The following is a 26,305-nucleotide window of genomic DNA, read 5'->3' as shown; positions in this document are numbered from 1 at the left end:
CCCAGTAGTGCCCATCCACATTCATATCTAGGTTCCTCCCAGTATTGCCCACCCACATACATATCTAGGTACCTCCCAGTATTGCCCACCCACATACATATCTAGGTTCCTCCCAGTAGTGCCGACCCACATACATATCTAGGTTCCTCCCAGTAGTGCCGACCCACATACATATCTAGGTTCCTCCCAGTAGTGCCGACCCACATACATATCTAGGTACCTCCCAGTAGTGCTCGCCCACCACATACATATCTAGGTACCTCCCAGTATTGCCCACCCACATTCATATCTAGGTTCCTCCCAGTATTGCCCACCCACATACATATCTAGGTACCTCCCAGTAGTGCTCGCCCACCACATACATATCTAGGTACCTCCCAGTAGTGCTCGCCCACCACATACATATCTAGGTTCCTCCCAGTATTGCCCACCCACATTCATATCTAGGTTCCCCCCAGTATTGCCCACCCACATACATATCTAGGTACCTCCCAGTATTGCCCACCCACATACATATCTAGGTTCCTCCCAGTAGTGCCGACCCACATACATATCTAGGTACCTCCCAGTAGTGCCGACCCACATACATATCTAGGTACCTCCCAGTATTGCCCACCCACATACATATCTAGGTTCCTCCCAGTATTGCCCACCCACATTCATATCTAGGTTCCCCCCAGTATTGCCCACCCACATACATATCTAGGTACCTCCCAGTATTGCCCACCCACATACATATCTAGGTTCCTCCCAGTAGTGCCGACCCACATACATATCTAGGTACCTCCCAGTAGTGCTCGCCCACCACATACATATCTAGGTTCCTCCCAGTATTGCCCACCCACATACATATCTAGGTTCCTCCCAGTAGTGCCCATCCACATTCATATCTAGGTTCCTCCCAGTAGTGCTCGCCCACATACATATCTACTCCCCCCCCCCCCCCCCCCCCCAACATACCCTTATATACTAGTCTCTTAGTGTTTTCAACATTTGCATTTTGTAGCCCCAACTTTCTGATGGACCAAAACCAATCGGAGGACACTTACCTCTGATCAACACCTGAACTTACTCCTCCCCGTCCCACAACTCCTAATACAGCGTCCCATAATCCCATGCGTTACTCCCTCATCAGTATGTCTCCATTCTGAATCTGTATTATTTGCTAAATCCAATCAATCCATCACACAATATTCTAAAAGTGGCCTTCAAGGATACAAAATTGATGAGTTTACAACAATTATTCGTGTGAACGATCGGAAATTAACATTTTTGGATGAAAATCGGATTGATTTCATTAATCTGATCGTATTGGTTTTGTCTGTTAGCTGTCCAAAATGATCATTTCTGATCGTTCGCTGAATTGTATCATTAGTGGCCACCTTAAAGGGGAGATCTGTGGTTGAACATGGGTGGCCAGGGCCCCTGCTGCTATGATGCAGTGGCCTGGCTCCCAATGATGACAGACACCAGACCTTATGCCCTAGCGTATGGTCAAAGGCTGAAAATCTGGTATTTTGGTGAGCATGGGAATGTTTGGGTGAGGGGGACCATACTATGTACATCAGAAGAGTAAAAAATAAATAAAAATGATAGATAACTGGGATTGTTTGATTGCAGATATGTAGATAGTATCAAGAAAAATCATCTTAAAGGACACATCCAAGAACCTTTAAAAAAAAATGTACTTACCCGGGGCTTCCTCCAGCCCCTGGCATCTGTCCTGTGCCCTCGCGGCAGGTCCGCTCCCCGCCGGTGGCCCGGGGTCCCCTCCAGCGCGAGATGCCCACTGTGCCTGCGCGAGCAGCTTTCAGTCAGAGCCGCACTGACATCATCCGGACTGTACTATGCAGAGACAGTAGTTCGACTCCATGAGCTGCACGCTGGAGCGCAGGAAGATGCCGACCTGGAGAGCTCGGCGTCTGCACCGGAGGGGACCGGGAGCCACCGTGCGAGGGCACAGGACGGCTGCAAGGGGCTGGAGGAAGCCCAAGGTAAGTAGATTCCCTGGACCTTCCCTTTAAAGGACGCGCTGACGTCATCGGACGTCCGCCGGGCTGTACTGCGCAGGCGCAGAACTACTGCGCCTGCGCAGTACAGCCCGGCAGACGTCCGATGACGTCAGCGCGTCCACGTGGGACGCAGAAGTGCCGGCATTTGGAGCGCAGAAGAGCCCGACCTGGCAGCCGGCCTGGCCAGGTCGGGTCGGCCACCGGGAGCCTGCGGAGCGGCGGCGAGGGCACCTCCTGCCTGCCACGGGCTGGAGGAAGCCCCAGGTAAGTGGATTTTGATTTTTATTTTTTTACAGCCCTCCCCGAACCTTCCCTTTAAGGTGCCCATACATCACTCGATATTGTGGCTCGTTCAACCTCTGGACTCAATAATTTTATCAAACTGGAAGATAATAGGTGCCGCAACATGGACCCCCCAATCGAACTTTTGATTGATTTGTGGCCAAAATCATTTAAATGGATCGATCAGAAATGCTGGAAAAATCTCAGCTGCAAAAGCTCGATCGGGTGCACGGTGATTACAGTGTTCGATATCGCGTCAATCAACGGGCCCCTGGGTGGTGTCCTTCCAAGTGTAAAGTGTTGTCCAATACCCCCCCCCCCCCCCCCCCCCATTGCTAATGTACAACATTTTAAAGTCTTTACTTATCTCCTTCAGAGTCCCAACCGGGTGCATGTCATTATGGCGCGGGGCAGTTCGGCGCAGGGTGAGCCGAATGGTCTCCTTGCTGCAAATAAACTCCCCGGCGGCAGTAAATACTATAAGGGAGATGTAATTCGAGGTCTGTTATGTGGGGTGCGCAACATAGCAGTGATGCTGTGACACGGCCCAGCTTCGGCACTTGGCGCTGTGTGCCGAAATGAACTGCTCCGCTCCCGGCCTCCTCCGGTGGTCATCATCGTGAGCACCTGTTCCACAAGACGCTAACACCGGAGGAGGCCGGGAGTCGTGCAGGTAGACAGATGAGACTTTCAAACACTAAGCACAGGCATGGGGGGTGGGAGCACTTACACTTGGGGGGGGGGGCAGTAGGATGAATGCTGAAATTTATTGGTAATCGGTGTGCAGGCAATCAGGGGCAGGCAACAGATGCCTCTTTGATCAGATTTGAACAGCGACGTAGCCCAAATATTGGGTTAAGTAGATGTCAGTTGACGATCATTATTAATATTACATTTATTTAACATGTAAAGTTTTAAAGTTACCGATAGGGATGCTCTAATCTGGCTCGGATGAAATCTGGATAGTTGTTATCCGAATTTCATCCGATTAAATTCAAATCACCTGGGTGGGGTGGGCAGGAGGGGGGGGGGGGTATTCTTACCTATCTGACGTCTTCTTAGGTCCGTCGTTTCTCTGTGCCTCCCATGATGCGGTCCATCCGCGTCACGTGACTACAAACACTTCCTCCTTCTGGTTGAATCACGTGACCACCGCGTGGACTGCATTGTGGGAGGTGCTGAGGGACGGACCTAAGAAGACGTCAGTTAGGTAAGAATAACACCCCCCTCCCCCCCCCCCCCCCCCCCCCGCACAGGTGATTTGAATTTAATCGGATGAAATCCGGATAACAACTATGCAGATTTCATCCGAGTCGGATTTGAGTATCCCTAGTTACCAACACTTAGTCGTGACAACGAAGATTTTCTTTTATTTTTACTGTTGCCCTGCAGGGGTCGATGAGTCCGGCCACTATACAGTCGCCCAACCGTAGAAGGGAACAGCGATCACCGCCCGGTCATCCGGAACAAAGCAAGCCATTGGTGGGCGGAGCTGTGAACACGCCTTCTCCAGTAAGAATTCCTCCACCCAGCAGGCCAGCTCCGTCTCCTCCTGTACAACCATCTCCTAAGGTAAAGCCGGGCCAAAGACATTCAGGTCCCTGGACAACTGGTAGTAGATGATGACAGTGTGGAGATAAAGTCATGGTTGGAATGACTGAACATATGTGGCTTGGACCATTCACAAACAAGCGTATTAAAGAGAATCTCTATTGTTAAAATCGCACAAAAGTAAACATACACCCCCCCCCCCCCCCCCCCCCAATCAAAGCTGCTAAGTGAAATCATGTCAAAAGGCTTCTTGAAACCAACTCACCATTTTTATTTTATTTTTAATTTTTTTACTCTGCGTCTGACCACCTGCCCAGGGAAAAAAAGAGTGACCCCCTCCGCCCCCTAGCCAGGGAGTCACAGTATGGTGGTCTGACCACCTGTCCAGGGAAAAAAAGTGTGACCCTCTCCCCCCCTAGCCAGGGAGTCACAGTCAGACCATGGTGGTTTGACCGTCAGACCACCATGGTCTGACTTTGACTCCCTGGCTGTGGGTGGTAGGGGGGGTGCTCTTTTTGCCCTGGGCTGGTGGTCAGAGCCCACCATGGTCTGACTGTGACTCCCTGGCTGGGGAAGGGGGGTACTCTTTTTGCCCTGGGCTGGTTGGTGGTCAGACTCTGACCACCAGCCCAGAGCAAAAAGAGTGCCCCCCTACCCCCAGCCAGGGAGTCACACTGTTAGACCATCACCATGGTGGGTTCTGACCACCAGCCCAGGGCAAAAAGAGCGCCCCCCTCCCCCAGCAGCCACATCAGAAAGAGAGAGGCAGTGCTGTACATAGACTGCCTGCCTTACTGCCTACTTACCATGAGGTCCATCTCATGGCAGGTGGAACTGGAAGAAGGCGCCGGGCCAGGAACGGTGGGGGTCCGGGCAGGGGACCATGGAGGTGCTAGCGGGCAGCGGCAGCAAGGGCCAAGGCACCCACTAGCAGCAGTGGCAGCGAGGAGCCCGAGTCCAACTGGCCAAAAAGACTCCACCTTCTGGGGCTGGGCTCCGCCGCACACTGCTGCTGCACACAGGGGTGAGCCTGGGGTGCCTGGCACCTGGCAGCAAGATTTTCTCTGGCGCCTATGGGAGTGGTTAAATTAACCGCGCCCAACCACATAACCACACCCATGTCCTGCCTAATCACACCCACACCTTCCACCTCTTTACGCATGCATGTGGTACCCCATTCCTACCCCTCTTCCATGGGCTTGCTCCTGGCTGGCTTTGACTGCCTGGCAGTCTGCTAGTCTCTGGACTGACTCAGGTTGAGAGGCTCTGCGAGTGCGACGCAGTCACACACTGCGTATTTATGGCTGCCTGCGGCCACCGTACTCTCGCTCGCTGTCGTCGGCTCCTCCCCCCGCCAAGCCCAAGCGTGAGGTGGGCTGCCTGTATCTTTCCCGTTGCGCCGCGCAGCCTGCCAGTGTTGCCAACCTTTCACGTTATTTTTTACTGACAAATACCTAAAAATTTACTGACAAAAGATTATTTTTACTGACAAAATTTCCCCACTAAATGCACATAAGAGACAGCGTTTCACCAGTAAATGCACATAATAAGAGACCGCTTTTCACCAGTAAATGCACATAAGAGACCGCTTTTCACCAGTAAATGCACATAAGAGACCGCTTTTCACCAGTAAATGCACATAAGAGACAGCTTTTCACCAGTAAATGCACATAATAAGAGACTGCTTTTTACCAGTAAATGCACATAATAAGAGACTGCTTTTCACCAGTAAATGCACATAATAAGAGACAGCTTTTCACCAGTAAATGCACATAATGACAAACAGCCAGTTTCCCCAGTACATGTAGCCAGCCTGGACCCCCATTAGGCAGTGAGTGACAGGGAGCCCCTTTAGGCAGTGAGTGACAGGGAGCCCCTTTAGGCAGTGAGTGACAGGGAGCCCCTTTAGGCAGTGAGTGACAGGGAGCCCCTTTAGGCAGTGAGTGACAGGGAGCCCCTTTAGGCAGTGAGTGACAGGGAGCCCCTTTAGGCAGTGAGTGACAGGGAGCCCCTTTAGGAAGTGAGTGAGTGACAGGGAGCCCCTTTAGGAAGTGAGTGAGTGACAGGGAGCCCCTTTAGGAAGTGAGTGAGTGACAGGGAGCCCCTTTAGGAAGTGAGTGAGTGACAGGGAGCCCCTTTAGGAAGTGAGTGACAGGGAGCCCCTTTAGGAAGTGAGTGACAGGGAGCACCTTTAGGAAGTGAGTGACAGGGAGCCCCTTTAGGAAGTGAGTGACAGGGAGTACCTTTAGGAAGTGAGTGACAGGGAGCCCCTTTAGGAAGTGAGTGACAGGGAGTACCTTTAGGAAGTGAGTGACAGGGAGCCCCTTTAGGAAGTGAGTGACAGGGAGCCCCTTTAGGAAGTGAGTGACAGGGAGCCCCTTTAGGAAGTGAGTGACAGGGAGCCCCTTTAGGAAGTGAGTGACAGGGAGCCCCTTTAGGAAGTGAGTGACAGGGAGCCCCTTTTGGAAGTGAGTGACAGGGAGTACCTTTAGGAAGTGAGTGACAGGGAGCCCCTTTAGGAAGTGAGTGACAGGGAGCCCGTTTGAGCAGTAAGTGACAGGGAGCCCCCAGCCGCCGCTCCCGCTCCCCCCTTACCTTGCAGACCTCAGGATCAGCGGCGACCCGACCAGTACCGGCGGGCGCCGGACGCAACCGCTCTATATGTACCTTTAGGAAGTGAGTGAGTGACAGGGAGCCCCTTTAGGAAGTGAGTGAGTGACAGGGAGCCCCTTTAGGAAGTGAGTGAGTGACAGGGAGCCCCTTTAGGAAGTGAGTGAGTGACAGGGAGCCCCTTTAGGAAGTGAGTGACAGGGAGCCCCTTTAGGAAGTGAGTGACAGGGAGCACCTTTAGGAAGTGAGTGACAGGGAGCCCCTTTAGGAAGTGAGTGACAGGGAGCCCCTTTAGGAAGTGAGTGACAGGGAGTACCTTTAGGAAGTGAGTGACAGGGAGCCCCTTTAGGAAGTGAGTGACAGGGAGTACCTTTAGGAAGTGAGTGACAGGGAGCCCCTTTAGGAAGTGAGTGACAGGGAGCCCCTTTAGGAAGTGAGTGACAGGGAGCCCCTTTAGGAAGTGAGTGACAGGGAGTACCTTTAGGAAGTGAGTGACAGGGAGTACCTTTAGGAAGTGAGTGACAGGGAGCCCCTTTAGGAAGTGAGTGACAGGGAGCCCCTTTAGGAAGTGAGTGACAGGGAGCCCCTTTAGGAAGTGAGTGACAGGGAGTACCTTTAGGAAGTGAGTGACAGGGAGCCCGTTTGAGCAGTAAGTGACAGGGAGCCCCCAGCCGCCACTCCCGCTCCCCCCTTACCTTGCAGACCTCAGGATCAGCGGCGACCCGACCAGTACCGGCGGGCGCCGGACGCAACCGCTCTATATGCGGAAGTGATGTCACTTCCGCATAGTGCGGGCGCTGGGTCCTAGCGCCCGCACGATTGGTCGCCGCCTGATCGAGGTCTGAGTGAGGCGCCAGGAGGGAGGGAGGGGGAGCAGTGGCGGCGGCCACAGGGACGGCCTGGCGCCCCCCAATCTGTCACTCATCGGCGCCCCGTTCAGCAGAACCGGCTGAACGGGGCAAGAAACGGCCCTGACCCTCTGTCACAATTTTGCCGCTCCTCGCCGCATTAAAAGTGGTTAAAAACAGTTTAAAAAAATTTGTTTATAAACAAACAAAATGGCCACCAAAACAGGAAGTAGGTTGATGTACAGTATGTCCACACATAGAAAATACATCCATACACAAGCAGGCTGTATACACCCTTCCTTTTGAATCTCAAGAGATCATTTGTGTGTTTCTTTCCCCCTGCATCTCTCATGCACTGAAGTTTCAGGCTGCTCTTTTCTTCCTGCAAACAGCTTTGCCCTTGTCTGTAATTCCTCTGTATGTGAAAGCCCAGCCAGCTCAGAGGACGATTTATCCAGCTTGTAAAAGATAATAGAGCAGAGAGAAGCTGCACTAATCTAAATAATACACAAGCAGTGTGCAGAGAGGGGCCTGGAAGGGGGAGTTCATAGCAGAACCACAACACTGAAGAACTTGGCAGCCTTCCAGACACAGGCCGACAAGTCTGACAAGAGAGAGATAAGTTGATTTATTACAGAGATGGTGATAGTAGAACGTGCTGCAGTAAGCCAGAACACATTAGAATAGCTTTTGGAACTTGTAGGATGATAAAAAACAGGATGCAATTTTTGTTACGGAGTCTCTTTAAGCAGTGGCGTAACTACAATTCATGGGGCCCCCAAGTGAAATTTTTATAAGGGCCCCCTTCACTTGCCTTCCCTTGGTGTCCTTCTCGGCTTTGGGGCCAATCTCACAGGGGTCATAAAACAACTGTGGCCATCATGGTCTTCACACACATAACAAGTGTAGCCACAAAACCACCTAATCTGAAGTATAGTCCCCTGTATCGGAGGAAGGGAAGGTTAGTAGCTGGGGTCCCCCCACAGCTCTGGGCCCCTCTCTAGTTATGCCCCTGGTATTCCGAACTATCCCATCCAAGACAACCAGGCGCAGGAACTCTTTCTTCCCTCAGGCAGTTCTGCTGCTCAACAACACTGACCCCTGACTCTTCCGTCCTAGCCTGAAACCAGCATTCCTGCCTTAATGTTGCTCTTCTGCCTTCTCTTCTCTATAGCCGCTAATGTATTGTAAATGCTGTTAGTATGTGTAATTTGTCACCGTATATGTTAAAATGTTCAACTGTCATTATCTACTTGCCCAAGCCATGTGTACCACAAGCAATTCTAAATACGGCAACAACCGTACTTGGCGAAATAAATCCATCTTGTATCTCTTGTATCATCTTGTATCTTATGGCCAGCAGTTTCAGGAGCTCTACAGAAATTGGACATTTTACATTTTTAAATAATTAACCTCACTGGCTCAGTTCTTACAACTTTATCCCGTAGTGCTGTTCACTGAGCTCCAGATAGTACTGTAGGAGCCAGTGGCATAGTTAAGGAGCTGTGGGCCCCGATGCAAGTTTTGCAATGGGGCCCCCCAAGCACTCTATACATAACAATTGATACGGCGCACCAAAGCCTGCCGGCAACTACAGTGTCAGAGGTGCAAGAAGCGGATTGGGAACAGTTTGTTAATGTTTATTAATTACCACTATTCAAAGCATCTGTAGAAGTGATTATTCTGAGCACAGGACCAATAGAGAGCTAATACTGTAGTTGAGGGAAGGCCCTTCGGGGCCCCTCTGGCCCAAGGGCCCGATGTGTTTGCAATCTCTGCACCCCCTATTGCTACAACTCAATCATCTCCTCCAACGTCATCTTGTCCTCTGTAGTCCTCTCTTTTACCCATTACCCCTTTAGGACTTCTTGCAAACCTCTCAGTCTCACTGGAACTGACTGTAGTGACATATAATAGAATGCAGTAAATTATTCAGGAGACTAACTTTTTACGGTAATTTTCCTGGTTTCAGCATCACAAACACTTCATCTATATATTTCTGTACATTGGTATGTAGCCACGCCCTCCCATTTATGCTTAGCCTAGGCTGTTTAACTATGGGGAATTCTCCTCCAAGGGCACTCTGGGAGACCAGGTGTTGTTTCTACTGGTTTTAGAACTCTCAGTAAACAAACATTCCGCAGAGATCACTTGTCATGACATGAAGGTAGCCATACACTGGTCGATTTGCCATCAGATTCGACCAACAGATAGATCCCTCTCTGATCGAATCTGATCAGAGAGGGATCGTATGGCTGCCTTTACTGCAAACAGATTGTGAATCGATTTCAGCCTGAAACCGTTCACAATCTGTGGTGGTGGTGGTGGTGCTGCCGCCGCTCCCCCTCCCCCCCCCCCCCCCCCGCATGCATTACCTGCTCCGCCGGTGCGACTCCCCAGGTCTCCGCTGTCTTCTTCTCCGCTGTGGTCTGGTCTCTGGGTCCGGCAGGCTTCACTTCTTCCTGTTTGGGGGAAGTTTAAACAGTAGAGCGCCCTCTCCGCTGTGGTCTGGTCTCTGGGTCCGGCAGGCTTCACTTCTTCCTGTTTGGGGGAAGTTTAAACAGTAGAGCGCCCTCTACTGTTTCAACTTCCTGCCGAGACCAGACCACAGCAAAGAAGACAGCGGAGACCTGGGGAGTCGCGCCGGCAGAGCAGGTAATGTAATGCAGCTGTATTGCGTCGGTCGTCTGCCACTCGAACGCCGCTAGCGACGCACTCCCTACCCGCGAACGATCGACGGTAATTTCCCGCACGGAGCGATCGACGGGACCGATCTATTTCAGAACGAAATAGATCGAAATTTAGCGTTAACGTTAACGATTTGACAGCAGATTCGATCCCAGTGATCGAATCTGCTGTCGATCGGCGGGGAATCGGCCTAGTGTATGGCCAGCTTAAAGATGTTGCCACCTGTGGTAAATTTCAGACTGTAAATCAAGGAGAGATAAGTTATTTAGTCAGTGTTTGCCCATTGTAAAAGCTTTCAAGTAAATATTGTGAAAAAGAAAACAAAAGTTACATTATTTTCACTTCAGTTCCTCTTCAATGATCTGTTCATTTGTTTTTTCAGGTACCGCCTCCTAAAAGGCCACCGCCTCCTCCTCCTCCACGGCACACCGCCAAGTAGTATCTGAGTACTAGTGACTGATGACATCATATGGCACGGACAAGCTGCCGTGTGACTTTCTAAAGCGACTAAATATGTGAAGTAACTGGTGCTGAATGAGGTAGATAAATGATCTGCTATCTCAGCTTTTGGTCATCATCGCCTTCCCATACTACAGGGAGCCATATTGTGTGTCCTGTGTCAGCAGTGTCTCAGCACAGACTGGCTTCCGCACTGCTTGGGTAACTGGTGCTCCATGGAAACGACATAACCAAGCAGCCAGTCAGTGCTGGGGTAATGGCCAGGGGATCGCAGCTGGACTGTTTGCGGGAAACGAATAAGGAGTCTGTTCACAACAGTCATTGGAAGAGGATCAGAACAATACGTTTTGTGTACTAGTCAGACAACCAGATCTATAAGTGGGCTGCAATTAAAGTGTTAAGTGTATTTATATTTAACCGTGCTTAAAATATCTTACAATTTGGCCCCGATCAATAATACTATTCACTTGAATTAGGGACTGTACTCCTTGTTAAGATAATGGCATGTCATCCTCATAGTGTGCAAATGACCTAGAAACTCCGCCCCTACACTAACTGTAAACTAGCTGCAGTGTGTGCTTATCCCCACTGGAGAAGAACATGTTAGCCACTAGTAATGGGAAGGTGCCAGAAAACCAGGGACCAAAAAAAAAAAAATACCACAAAGAAAAGAGTTCTGATGTGATGGTCAAGGCGAACTCATGCAGAAGCATGTCAATAGTGTAGTATATTAGCGCTCCAAGCGTAACTATATTGAAACGATACTCACAGCCAGGGGCATAGCAATGGCCATGGGGGCAAGGTGGTACTTAAAGTGGTCTGAAAGTCTGCATTTCTACAGAACTTGAAAGCTGCTATCCCAGAATTTTTTTTAGCAGAACATCACTGAAATGGTTAAACAAAGTACTTTGTCCTGCTATTCAGCTTCAAATCCGTATCCAAACTGTAGATAACAGTATCTTTGTTTACATTCCAGTGTTGATACATGTGTGTTAACACAGTATAACAAGTGAAGGGGAGCTCTCTGTGTGCTTGAAGCACAGAGAGCTTCACAAACAGCTCAGAACAGCTAATTAGAAGGTGGTGTTAATATATAATAAAAAGCAGTTTGAATAAAAAGCAGTGGCAGGTTTCAGGGCAAGATAAACTACACTTTGGAAACTTTTAATTTGTAGACAGACAATATTACTTGTGCACAAAAGCAAATATGACAACTGTATGAGTAATAGAAAGTAGGAAAACACATTTTTATTGAATGTTATGTTGGCGTTTCAGACCCCTTTAATGTATTCACCATTAATTTTCTTGTTTCTCCACCCTCAAACTTTGTATCACTGCCCATGAGCTATGAGCAGTGCTGTTAGGATGAGAATGTCAATTGCCCAAAGAACTCCTATCCATAGGGTAGGGGCAGGTTGCATTGCTTATGATCTCTATCTATGCCACTGGATACTCACACTTTTCTGATTGCAAGTTCCTACAACCACCCTTGCAATCACTTGAGGGACACATGATTACACTACCCCTCGGGACCAGGCTATTTTTTACAATTCAGCACACTGCAGCTTTAACAGTGTTTTACTCGGCCATGCAACTTACCACCCAAATGAATCTTGCCTCCTTTTCTGTCCACCAACAGAACTTTCTGTTGGTGGGATCTGATTGCTGCTGCAATTTTTTTTTAATTCATTTTGTTATTTATTTATTTTTAAATAAAATATGCTATTTTTTTTTTAATTTGCCTCCCTCTTTCCGAGATCCAGCACTCGTGATCACCTCTCATAGGCATCAGCCTATGAGTGGGATCACGTTGGGAGCCACTCCAGGGGACAGCCAAGTGACAGAGCTGTCCCCAGTACAGCACTGCGCTAGATCGCAACGCTGTACAAAAGAAAAAAAAACGGTTTTCTTTCCCCCTGACAGCCAGCCAGCTCTGATCGCGGCTGGCAGGCTGTTTACTCCGTAACTCAGCGGGGATTTGTGCGCAGTTACCACTAATCTTCGCCTACAGGATCTGACTCCAATCAGCGTTAGGCGGTCCTGTAGCTGCCACCCTCCCACCACTATTGGGCGTTAGGCGGTCGGGAGGGGGTTAAAGGAAATGTCCGAGCTCCCCTAAAAATATGACATCTACTTACCCGGGGCTTCCTCCAGCCCCTGGCAGCTGATATGTCCCTCGCCGCAGCTCTGCTTCCAGCCGGTGGCCTGGGGTTTCCTCCATTCACAATGGTGACCTTGCCAGGCTGGGATCTTCTGCACCAGCGCGAGAGCTGCTCCACGACGGGTAAAAATATGTCATTTTTTTTTAAGGGAGCTCGGACATTTCCTTTAAGGCATACAGGGGATTGGCTGCCCCCACTCAGAATAGGGTAAATTGCCCGCTGGAGGGTTGCTCTCCTTGGCTGGTAGAATAGTAACCCGAAGGTGATACACTAAAGTTACAACGTCCTTCCAAAAGCTGTAAAGGGGAGTTGGAAGTGCCCAAAAAAATAATAAATGACTTAAAACTGCTAAAAAGTAATGCTATAGGACGCGTCAGGGTAATTCACCGAATCTCCCTCCGAGTTGGTACGACTCGTAGGGGGAATAGTATTTAACGCTGATGGGGATTTGAGCGGCAGCAGGGAGAGCCGTCATTTAGCTCACCCTGCGCCCAGCTCACCGGCAGATGATTTCAGCAATTTCCTCAGTAATCAGGCAGCAGCTTACGCAGGAAGCATAGGTCTCACCAGCTAATGCAGATACAGTATGGATAGTTTGCTCCTCTTCTGGATGGATAGTTTGCTCCTCCCCCCCTCACGGCTCATGGGTTTCTGACGGACGTATGATGCATGGCCCCGCCCACTTTCCAGTATAGATACAGAATACCTCAGTGGGCCAAAAAACAGGTTTACTATAACAGAAGTTCTATTATATCCGGGTTTACTATACCAGGTGTTACTCCCATATACTTATAATGATGCTTGGCTGGGACCTGGACTATATATAGTTTACTATACCCAAATGTTTACTATACCCGAGTTTACAATAACCAGATTATACTGTATCAGAACAGGCACAGAGTAATAGCTTATACTGTACATACTGGAGGTAGCAGAGATCAGCACACGCTGCAGCTAGTTTACTATCAGTACAGGCACAGAGCAACAGCTTATACTGTACATACTGGAGGTAGCAGAGATCAGCACACGCTGCAGCTAGTTTACTATCAGTACAGGCACAGAGCAACAGCTTATACTGTACATACTGGAGGTAGCAGAGATCAGCACACGCTGCAGCTAGTTTACTATCAGTACAGGCACAGAGCAACAGCTTATACTGTAAATAATGGAGGTAGCAGAGATCAGCACACACTGTAGCCAGTTTACTATCAGTACAGGCACATAGTAACAGCTTATACTGTACATACTATCAGAGATCAGCACACACTGCAGCTAGCTTCCTGGCATAATAATAGCTTATATTGTACATTCTGTGGATGACATGCCTGTATTTTACATGAGGGGTAAAGGGAGAGGAGGGGTTGTATCACATTACTGTTAACTGCCCATTGTAAGATATGATTTTAGCCCAATTAAGTATAAGTATACTAACCCTTTCAGGAGTAACTTTCATACAAATGTATTACTCAGGTTATGCTAAAGGATAAACAGAGGTTTATCTGTATTTCCAAATCTCCCTCCCCCAGGAAGGGGAAGCAGCTCCTAGCAAACTGAAGCCACTAGTCAGTCAGCGATCAGCCAGATGATTGGCTGCTGGCAGCTCTGATTTACAAGCTCCACCTTCTGCTTCCTGGTACAGAAAAATCTCTGCTGACCCCTAGTGGTGACATTCTGGAGGACAATCCTCCGTATTCTAATGTTATAAATGTTTATAAAATATTACTGCTATTGTGTAACATAGATATGAACATTGACACAAACGTGTAAATTCATATTTTGGGCACGTTCTGAGGCACTAGAGAAAGATAAGAGTTACTTCTATAGAATCAACGTATATTCATAAAACAAAGTGATGTCATATTGCACTAGTACGGTGTGATATCATCAGTGATATTTATTAAATAGAGGAATATGAAGACTTGAAAAGTTATAAAAATTAAACATATATTAGAACATAAAGCCTATAAATTGCAGATGGACTTGCGTCTGTCAAGTCAGAACAGGTACCCTTGAGTAGTAGTTTTCAGTAGAAATCACATTTTAAAGAACATCTGGAGTGAGCGGGATATGGAAGCTGATATATTTATTTCCTTTTTAACCATTTAATGACCACAGGCTTTACCTCCCTCTAGTGACCAGGTTATTTTTTACAAATTAGGCCACTGCAGGTTTAACCTTCCTGTTGGTAAGCTGCGCAGAAGGATTTCTCAGGCCCCCCCCCAGACCCTGTGCGCTGCCTGGCCAATCAGTGTCAGGCAGCGCTGAGGGGTGGATCGGGACTCCCAATGATGTCGGTGACGTCATCCCGCCCGTCGCCATGGTGACGGGGGAAGCCCTCCAGGAAATCCCGTTCTTTGAACGGGATTTCCTGATCGGAGATTGCCGGAGGCGATCGAAGCGGGTGGGGGGATGCCGCTGCACAGCGGCTATCATGTAGCGAGCCCTGGGCTCGCTACATGATTTAAAAAATAATTTTAAAAAACTGCTGCGCTGCCCCCTGGTGGTTTTTAATAGACCGCCAGGAGGGTTAAGGCCTCGCTGCAGGGCCGAACAACCTAGCCCACAAGTGATTTCACCCCCCCGCCCCCTTTTTCTGACATTGTCAGATCTGACAAGATTAGCTGCATGCTTGTTTCAGGTGTGTGACTCAGGCACTGCTGCAGCCAAAGAGATCAGCCGGTAGGGAAAACTCATGGGAGAAGCATGTGATCAGTTTGATCAGCTGATAGATTTGCTGTGATGACTTCCTGGTTTAAAGAGGAACTCCAGTGAAAATAATGTAATAAAAAAGTGCTTAATTTTTACAATAATTATGTATAAATTATTTAGTCAGTGTTTGCCCATTGTAAAATATTTTAAATCCCTGATTTATATTCTGACATTTATCACATGGTGACATTTTTACTGCTGGCAGGTGATGTAGCTGCTGCTTGCTGTTTTGGCAGTTGGAAACCGCTGTAAACAGCTATTTCCCACAATGCAACAGGGTTCACAGACAGGAAACTGCCGAGAGTACGTACTCAGAAATTCTTTATGGGAGGGGTTTCACCACAATATCAGCCATACAGCGCCCCCTGATGGTCTGTTTGTGAAAAGTAATAGATTTCTCATGTTTACTGATTGGGATAAAGTTCAATTCTTGGTCGGAGTTTCTCTTTAACACATGATCATGACCAGCAAATCAGAGCCTTAGAAATCTATCAGCCGGTGAAACTGTTCACATGCTTTACCGTGAGTTCTCCTAGACAGCGCCATGACAATCAGCAGGACTGCTAGGCAACTGATATTGTTTAAAAGGAAATAAATAAAATATGGCAGCCTCCATATCACTCTATCCTTGGGATCACTTTAAAATGCTTTTCTGTACCAGGTAAAATTACGTCTGTTCACCCATAGTAATTTTATACAACACAATCCATCTGCTACGGAGATGGAGGGTGAGTAAAATACTGGCACTTCCTGCGCCATCCTCTGCATTGGAGGAAGGGAGGGGGGAGGAGCCTGAGAAATACTCAGCAAGCACCATTTGAAGAACATCTTTTGCTTCTGCTTTCCGTTTAGTGGACAACTAAAGTGAGAGGGACATGGAGGCTGCCATATTTATTTCCTTTTAAGCAATACCAGTTGCCTGGCTGTCCTGCTGATCCTTGGCCTCTAATACTTTTAGCCTGAACAAGCATGCAGGAGATCAGGTGTTACTGACATTATTGTCCAAGCTGCATGCTTGTTTCTGGTGTGTGATTCAGACACTTCTGCAGCCAAATAGATCAGCAGGACTGCCAGGCAACTGGTATCGTTTAAAAGGAAACAAATATGGCAGCCTCCATACTCTTCTCACTTCAGTTGTCCTTTAGGCCTGGAACCCACTAGGAGCGCTTTGTGATTTAAAAAGCTCTTGCTAATGTAATGCTATGCGTGTGATCCCTCTGGAGGGATGTGATTTTATTGAAATCCCCCCCATAGCATTGCATTAGCAAGAGCTTTTTCAAATCACTAGTGCTTAGGCCGGATCCACACTATAAGCGCTTTTGTGAGCATTTGCTTTTGATTAGTGCTTTCTGAGCGCTTTTTAAAAATTGCTCCCATTCACTTTCATTAAAATTGCTGTAAAAATCGCGTAAAAATTTGCAATCGCTGCAATTTGTATGCGATTTTTATGAAAGTGAATGGGAGCGATTTTTCAAAAAGCGCTCAGAAAGTGCTAATCAAACGCAAATGCTCACAATAGCGCTTATAGTGTGGATCCGGCGTTAGAAAAAGCTGCTAGTGGGTTTGAGCCCTTAAAGGGAACCTAAACTGAGAGGGATATTGATGTTTCCTTTTAAACAATACTAGTTGCCTGGCAGTCCTGCTGAGCTCTTTGGTTGCAATAGTGGTTGAATCACATGCCTGACACAAGCATGCAGCTAATCCAGTCTGACTTCAGTCAGAGCAAATGATCTGCATGCTTGTTCAGGATCTATGGCTAAAAGTATTGAGAGACACCCATCAGCAGAAGAGTCAGGCAACTGGTATTGTTTTAAAAGGAAAAATCCATATCCTTCTCAGTTTAGGTTCCCTTTAAAGGGGCACTACAGCGAAAAACTGTAAAATGTAAAATACATTTAAACATATACATATAAGAAGTACTTTTTTTCCGGAGTAAAATGAGCCATAAATTACTTTTCTCCTATGTTGCTGTCACTTACAGTAGGTAGTAGAAATCTGACAGAAGTGACAGGTTTTGGACTAGTCCATCTCTTCATAGGGGATTCTCAGCAAGTCTTTTATTCTTTATAAAGATATTCCCGAAAAAAAGATTTAAACAATGATGCTGGCCAGCTTCCCTGCTCCCTACACAGTTTTTTGGCAGTTGGACAGAGCAACTGCCATTCACTAAGTGCTTTTGAAAATAAATATATCCCTGAGAATCCCCTATAAAGAGATGGGCTAGTCCAAAACCTGTCACTTCTGTCAGATTTCTACTACCTACTGTAAGTGACAGCAACGTAGGAGAAAAGGAGAAAAGTAATTTATGGCTCAATTTACTCTGGGAAAAATGTACTTCTTATTTGTATATGTTTGCACATATTTTAAATTTTACAGTTTTTTGCTGTAGTGCCCCTTTAAGCTTACACAGGAAGCAGAAATAAGACACGATCACATGACTCGGACCAGCCAATCCAAGAGTTATAAAGTTAACACCTGATCAAGTGGATCACATTCCCCCATGAATTGTCCTTGAGATTTTCTGTATAATTCTCTCTGGTCCTGACGGTCAGCAATGAATGCGGCGTCAGTAGGCTGTAGGGACGTTAGAACTGTCCGGTTTGATTATTTGCCACATACGAGCCTTTTTTTTGTTTATATTTGTTAATGTTTCGTTGCAGAGCTGGTTCTCTCTCAGCAAAATAAAATACAGCATCTACAACATGACCAAGAATACAACATGCAGGTGCTGTACTCCTAAAACAGGAGGACTCTGATCAAAATAAGAAAACTCAGTAATAAATATGCAATGTGGATACCCGCCTCTGATGTTTCTTTCTGGGTGGGTTGCTGTGTGGGTCACCCCGGCTAGGAAATAATAACAATCACACTCTGGAGATGAAGGTCACTAGCTATTGCCAAGAAATATCACGCTTCACAAGGACCGCCATATAAACATGTATTGTAAAGGGAGATGAGGCGAGATGTTGGCACTGCTGTAAAGCATGGAGGGATGCAACTGTGAACACTGGAAGGCCACAATCTGCATGCTTTGGCCAAAAAGTAGAAATGTTTGTACTGAAGAGAGAAACAAAGAGGTTGGCACTGCTAGTGACTGAATTTATTCATGACTCAACCATGCCAACAGCATATACAGTATACAAGTGATGGCTAACCTTAGCACGCCAGCTGTGGTGAAACTACAAGTCCCATGAGGCATTGCAATACTCTGACAGCTCTAAGCATAACTCGGGAGGCAGAGGCATGATGTAGTTTTGTCCCAGGTGGAGTGTCAAGGTTTGCCATCACTGATATACAGTAACATCAGTGCGAGCCTGTGCAGAGTTGCATAGAAAAGTGCACATACGGGCCCTGGTGGGCAGTAGGTGGGGTGGTGGGTGCAGAGCTGGGGTGGTATACAATTATCATACCTAGTAGACGCTGTGTGTTTTTAGGATATCTAGTAGGAGTGCAACTTGGACAGAGGTCAAAGGGGAAATGGCCTAAGGTGGAGCGTATACTTGTTGGAAAAAATTAGCTTTGATGGAGTGTGTAAAGATATCAAAGGTTGGAGAGTGACGGATGTGTTGTGGAAGGGCATTCCAGAGGAGGGGTGAAGCACGTGAGAAATCTTGTACACAATAATGCGAGGAGGTAATTCTAGAGGACAAAAGAAGGTCATGTGCAGATCTGAGATTGCGATTGGGTTGGTATCTGAAAACTAGTAAGGAGATGCCAACCAAAGCGCATTACAGTACTGGGGTGGAGAAGGATGCGAGAATAAATATTAGTGTCTTTGGGTCTCTAAGGCCTTATTCACATTATAAATCGCTTTTGTGAGTGCTTTTGAAAGCGATTTTTCCCTTCGCTTTCAGAGCGATTTGTGCTTTGTGTTAAGTGCTTTTGTCTGGCAATTTTTTTTTTCTTCTTTGACGATACTCAGGAAGTGAACTCTTTGACCTGGAACTAAATAAATACAATGTTTCCACATTACGCGAGGTACCTGCCAGGGGTGCCCCTTATCCCCACTACTTTTCGCTTTACTCATTGAGCCTTTGGCCATTATGATCCGTAATTCCCCAGATATTCAGGGCATACAGGTAGGCAGTAACATGCATAAAATTGCTCTATTTGCAGACGACCTTATAATGTGTATTACCCGCCCTACCAAATCCTTACTCGCTTTGAATAAAATTCTAGCACAATTCGGGAACATCTCGGGGCTACATATCACCCCCACAAAATCAAAAGCACTAAACATGTCCTTACCCCCGATACTAATGCAAGCTCTTTAAGACACTTTTGAATTCCAAATAGAGGACTGTAAACTCCCATACTTAGGCATATACCTCACTGGCTCCTATGACACATTATTCCGTTATAACTACCCTTCCTTGTCCCGGGAGCTCTGTGAGATGCTGGAGTGCTGGAAGAGGTAATTAATCTCATGGATGGGCAGAATCGCAGCCGTCAAAATGACCTTTCTCCCTAAGCTCCTCTATGTGTTTCGGTTACTCCCGCCGATTCCTGTCCCCTCTACATTCATCGAAACCCTGCAAAAAAAAAGTTAACAACTTTATCTGGGGTCCCAAGAAGCCCCGCTTCAAAAGGAAATATTTACTTTTGCAACGCTCTAATGGAGGCCTAGGTGTTCCTGACCTAAAACTATACTATAAGGCTGCTTACACACAGGGACGTTAGTGCGCCTGTAACGCTCCCCCAACGCACAGCAATGTAACACAAGTGGGCTGTTCACACTGCCCACGTTGCGTTACATGTAACGCTGCACGTTCTCCCGAAAGTGCAGCATGCTACGGCGTTAGAGCGGCTTAAGCCACGTTAGACTGTCTGCACATGCTCAGTCATGTTGGGGAGGAGCGGAGAGCGGCCAGGCACATGGCTAATTAATATTCACTGCACGTTGTGACGTGCAGTGTTTACTTCCTGGAGCGGCCGCTCTGTGCGGTGATTGGCCGGCGGGACCACGTGATGCCGCATGCGCACAAGAGTACGCATCACGGACGCCAGAGTGAGCTGCACAACGCGGCTCACTCCGACGTCCACATAGAAGAGCACCAGGCGTCGCGTTAGGTGCACGTTATGCGACCTTAACGTGGCACCTAACGCAACGTCTTAGTGTGCAAGTAGCCTAAGGCTGCCCAGCTGGCCTTACTGACCAGCTGGCATGCCAATGTAGGGAAGCCCTCTTGGGTGAGTATAGAGGAGCATATCATTCACCCTATCAAAATACAAAATCTTCTCTGGACCTCTCCCTCTGAACGCAATAAAATCTCTAACCCCATAATTCAAAATTCACTTGCAATATGGGACAGTTGCAAATACTCAGGGAAGCTAATATCCCCCCACCGACCTCTAGTTTCCTTCCTAGGCAACCCATCCTTTCCAGCTGGATTATTATCCCCCGCTAGCTACCACTGGTGGTCCAGTGCTAAACTAACGAGAGTTTGCGATCTTACAACAGATCAAGGAATGAAATCGCTGGACTATTTGAGAGAGAAACATAACTTACCCCAAGGGGAAATTTTTAGATACCTACAGATAACTCACTTTGTGAAATCTAACTTGCCTGATAACCCCTCTCTTTCATGTAGAACAGCATATGAAGCAATATGCGCAACAAACCCCTTTTCCCCTGGAGTAATTTCTACGATATATAAGGACTTGACACGAGCGCTTTCAGAATGGAAACCAGAATATATAATAAAATGGGAGAAGGAACTGGGAGTGACTATAGCAACCGAGGACCTACAGGACATTTGGAACAATATCCCTCGGGTCTATGTGAATGCTGACCTAATTGAAGTCAATTATAAACTGTTATTTAGGTGGTACCTAGTCCCACAAAGGCTGGCAAAAATCAAACCGAATTCAACGCTCAACTGCTTCAGGGGTTGCGCAGTGGCTGGTACCCATACCCACACGTGGTGGAAATGTAAAAAAGTAAACAGACTGTGGATAAGAGTCTGTACGTGGGCCTCGTCACTGCTCAACACCCCCATCCCTAAAAATCCTATCCATACACTTCTGGGCCTACCGTATCCGAACCTGACCTCTACTCAGAATGCTCTAATTAACTTTATCTTCACAGCCACAAAATTAGTAATAGCAGCCTCCTGGAACACCACAACCCTATCCTTTAATCAAACTAAACAGAGACTTTGCCGCATTTTATTTTTTGAGAAGCTTAAAGAGACACTGAAGTGAAAAAAAAAAATATGATTTAATGAATTGGTTGTGTACTATGAATAATTACTAGAAGTTTAGCAGCAAAGAAAATATTCTCATATTTTAATTTTCAGGTATATAGTGTTATTTCTAACATTGCATCATTCTATAATATGTGCAGATTACACAACACTCAGCATTCAAAATGATTCTTTCAGAGCAGTCTGTGAACTAATGACCTCTCCTCTGGCAGAGAAACAGTAAATAGTTCAATAACACTTGAGATAATAACAGTCAGATAACAGCCCTCTCCACGACTTTGAAAGTCGTAGAGCTTAATTGCTTTTTTGCATAGAGATAACAACTAGAGTTTCTCAACTCTTCCTGTACTGGAAACAATTAGACTGATGTATCTGATCTTAATGTTTTATTTCTTAGCTGTACTACACATACAAATCATAATATCATCATTTTTTTCCGCTTCAGTGTCTCTTTAAAGCTAAAATAATGGATAAGATGAAAAAAATGTAACAAAATATGGGCTCCCCTTACCAACTATATTCTTGGGCCTGAACTAAACGTATAACTAAGACGATTCTGACTACACCCACCTGGGCTAACAAGTTAAACTAAAAGTTTCTACTTTAACTGTAAGGAGAACTAGTGGGCCCCCGCTTTCGTGGTCTTGCTCTTCTTTTCTATCCCTTTCTAGCTTTTTCTATCTCCCTCTCTCCCTCTTCTCCCCTTACCAACTATCCTCGTCTAGGAATTGGCAATCTGACATGATACAACGCTTACCCCAGCCAACCTTATATCCCAAGAATCTATCACGTTGCAAGAGCAATCTTTTCAAGGCCTGTAATGCTGATCCTGTCTCACTGGATAGGACCTCAAAAGCCTATAGTTGTAAATAGGGGAGGGTAGCCCAGCCGTTTTGGTTGAGTGAATGGGCGGTCGCTACCATCTCCAACTGAGTTATTAAGCCTCTTAACACTCAACTCTTGAGCATCAAACCAGTTCGCTAGGGGTCATTTCCTCTACACGCTAATTTTCGGATCAGTGTTGCGCATCTCCCATAAGCCTATACAGTGCTATGATCCATGTAGTCATGTCATGACTATCCAAATATGTATTCCACTTGCATTACTGTTATGTTTATATACAGCTATGTACTTTAAAGTTATTACTTTAACTGTAAACTTGTTCTGGTTCTATCTTAAAATCAATAAAAATTATTGAAAGTAAATAAATAAAATGTATTCTTAAAAGCGCTGGGGAAAGAGCTTTTCAAAGCACTTTTTCAAGAGCTTCGCGATTTCCCTATTCTTTCTATTGAAGCACAAACGCTCTGGAAATGGTGCAGAAGCCGCATTTGTGTTTGGAAGGAAAGCTCATCGCTCATGAGAACACTCTCATAGAGGAACATTGCAGAAGCATTTATAAAAATTGCCAGCGATTAAAAAAAAAACTAAAATGCTGAAAGGAAACGCTGGAGGCTTCCATCATTTTTTCCTTTTAGTAAGTGCTAGTTGTCTGGCTGTCCTGCCTATTTTGCTGGCTTCAGTAGTGTCAAAGCCACACACCTGAAACCAGTATGAAGCCATAGTAGGGAGAGCACCTGATCTGCATACTCTTTCTGGGTCTGCGGCCTAAAATATCGAAGGCACAGGAAAAGCAGGACAGCCAGGCTATCAACATTGCGTAAAAGGAGTAAATATGACTCCAAATCCCTCTCACTACAGGGTGACTTTAAAGGAATCATCAGGGAAAAAAAAAACAAAAATCAGCTTTACTCACCTGTGGCTTTCTCCAGCCCCTTGCAGGCGACTGTCCCACGCTGAGAGCTCTGTTCTCCACGCTGTCCCGGGCTCCCTGCACGGTGTTCAGGCCGACCTCGAGGTCGCCCTTACTGCGCCTGCGTCAAGTGCCGCTGTCAATCACGGCCACGTTGTCCGCGGCTTACTGCGCAGGTGCAGTAGTTCTGTGCCTGCGCAGTAAGCCGCAGACAACGTGGGCTTGATTGACAGCGGGGCTTGACGCAGGCGCAGTAAGGACGACCTCGAGGTCGGCCTGAATGCCGTGCGGGGAGCCTGGGACGGCGGCGAGGAGGTCAGCGTGGGACAGTCGGCTTCAAGGGGCTGGAGAAAGCCCCAGGTGAGTAAAGCTGATTTTTGTTTTGTTTTTTCCCTTATCATTCCTTTAAGTATGAGTTGGACAATGGAAGTGGGGAATGGTCAGAGGTCTCAGAAGCGAGCGCTATAATCACAGCTCAGGAGATTTGGGCGCACACTGAGTAACTTTGGCACTGTCAGAAGACGGAGCAGAAGTTACATTTTAAAACACTATAATTCGGCTTACAGCAATAGCTGGAAGCCGAATTATATCATTTCCCACTATCCACGTGGACCTGGAAGGGGAATAGTAATTAACGTCGCCGGGACTTGTGCAGCAGCAGGATAACCCATATACCGGCTGTATCCTGCGCCCAAGTCTCCCGTCGGCGATTACATACTGTATGTACGCCTCAGAAGACCCCTACAACCAAGGATTGACCAAAATTTCTACTATCGATACCCGACACCCAAACAAGTTGGCAGCGGCACCAAGTCACCTGGTGTCTGATTTATATAAATGCCCAGGGCACCCCTTGATAGTGCTGATTGGAACAGCTGTCACAAACTTACTTCACACGGTAATCTGGACAATTTGGTGGCTCTGAGCTGCATCGGAAATGGAGAAGTAAAAAAACACGTCCAGACAGACGCTCTGCGAAACGCTTGGAGATTACCTTGGTAGTGCACTTTCTGGTGCCGCTGCTGCAATTATGGAAGTTTTAAAAAATAATTTTCTGCATGTCATTTTAAGAAGTACAACAGCTGAGTGGCGGATTCTCCTGCCTGTGACTGGCCACACATACAAAGTAACATCTGATCACTCTAATAGATTTCATGTTCACATCAGAGATTGGCTAAAGAACACACAAAGGGCTCTATTCATAAAACCTTACCGCAAGTTTTCCGCTCAAAACAGCGGATTTTCCCGTCCATTTAGCAAAATGGCCATTCATAAAAGCTGTTCCCGCATGAAAATCTACGATCCCCCAGCAGAGCGAGAAATTTCCGCCTTCTCCAGTATTTTTCTAGATTTATCTAGAAAAAAGTAACAAAATGGCCATTCATAAAGTTTAGAGGAAGCGGTATGTGGACGGGAAATACCGCTTCCTCTGATTTTGCGGATTACATACAAGTGAATGGGACAGACCTCCCAGAGAGAGCAGTGCACGGAGGGACTCTGCCGGCTGAAGTGTTTCCGCATGCCTTCCGACAGCTTACCGACAGCTTTCAGCGGGAGATCTCCGCTCTTGCATCGCAGCTGGCAAGATTTCTATGAATGACCACCCAGAAGTGTAAAATACCGCTGCGGTATTTTACCTCCAGGATTTTTTCCGGCTCAGAAGTTTTATGAATAGAGCCCAAAGTGAGAGGGATATGGAGGCTGCCATATTGATTTCCTTTTAAAGTGAATCTGGGATTTTAAGAAATTTAAAAAAAAAATGATACTGTACTTCCCCTGGGAAGGCTCTGGATTCTAATGAAGCTTCTCCCGACCTCCTCAGCTAGCCAATCCAGCGCTGGCACCCCTGAACAATAAATAACAATAACCTGCCTGTGCAGGTACACTTGTGGCTTTCTTCTCAGGCTTTGGTGGAAATAGCCGAGCCTGATCAGGTCCGCTTTACAATGATACATAGGCTATCATTCATAAAGGAGCTGTTTGTAAAGAGAATCTGTGCGGGAAAACACCGCTGCCGGTATTTTAACTTCTGGGTGGGCATTCATAAAGATATATCCAGTTGCGATAGCACTGCGGAGATTCCCCGAACTAGGCAGGCGGTAGGCAGGCGGAGACATGGAAGCAGCTGAGTTGATACATTTCTCCGTGTTCCGCTCTGCTGCAGCTGCCTGGGAGGTCTGTGTGTCTCCATTCACTTACATTGGTATCGCCACATCAGAGGGAGCGGTACTTCCCGACCTCACACCGCTTGCGGTGATCTTCATGAATGAACATTTTGCTACATTTGTACCGATAATCACCGCACAAGGCGGTGATTTATCACTCTGCTCGGTAGTGTCATTTTTTCATGCGGAAAGAGGCTTTATGAATGCTGAATTTGCTAAGTGCTCAGTAAAGTCAGCTGTTTTAAGCATTTCCGCATGCGGAAATGCTTTATGAATGATAGCCAAAGAGCTCGTGCCTGCGCAGTAAAGTGGACTTGATTGGGCTCAGCTATTTCTGCTGAAGCCCGAGTGGAAAGCGGGCACTTTAAACAATGCAGATTGCCTGGTTGTCCTGCTAATCCTCTGCCTCTAATGCTAGGTACACACCATACAATTTTCTAGCACATTTACATGCCAATCAATCAATTTTTTCCCAAAATGTCCGATCTGAATTCTGATGGATTTTCTGATTGATTTCCATAGAAGTGAATGGAAATTGTATGGTGTGTACCTAGCATAATACTTTTAGCCATAGACCCTGAACATGCATGCATGCATATCAGGTGTTCTGACTGAATAGTGACTGGATAAGCCACATGCTCGTTTCAGGGTTGTGATTCAGACACTAGTGCAGCCAAAGACAGCAGGATAGGCAGGCAACTGGTATTGTTTAACAGGAAATAAACGAGGCAGCTTCTATATCCCTCTCACTTCGGGAGTTGTAAGTTGTAGTTCTGCAGCCTGTGGAATATAAAACACCATTTAATTTCCTGATATTCCCCCTCCCCACTGTCGCTTAGCTGTGACGTAACGCGCATCAT

At 46.8% G+C, this 26,305-nt stretch overlaps 1 protein-coding gene across 1 annotated transcript in view; it reads left to right on the top strand.

The window, feature by feature from the left end:
- The window catches only part of ADAM19 (ADAM metallopeptidase domain 19), a 129,650-nt gene extending 111,541 nt beyond the window's left edge, over window positions 1-18,109 (top strand). The window contains exons 20-22 of the mRNA XM_068273102.1: window positions 3,687-3,866; window positions 10,374-10,530; window positions 17,982-18,109. Coding sequence (XP_068129203.1) covers window positions 3,687-3,866; window positions 10,374-10,430 — 237 coding nt within the window. The 3' untranslated portion in view covers window positions 10,431-10,530; window positions 17,982-18,109. The remainder of the gene's footprint in view (window positions 1-3,686; window positions 3,867-10,373; window positions 10,531-17,981) is intronic.
- The last annotated feature ends 8,196 nt before the right edge of the window (window positions 18,110-26,305 follow it).

The sequence above is a fragment of the Hyperolius riggenbachi genome, chromosome 3, assembly GCF_040937935.1.
Source record: "Hyperolius riggenbachi isolate aHypRig1 chromosome 3, aHypRig1.pri, whole genome shotgun sequence".
Classification (NCBI taxonomy): domain Eukaryota; kingdom Metazoa; phylum Chordata; class Amphibia; order Anura; family Hyperoliidae; genus Hyperolius; species Hyperolius riggenbachi.
The sequence above is the reverse complement of the archived record's forward strand: the minus strand, read 5'-3'. Positions and strand labels throughout refer to the sequence as shown.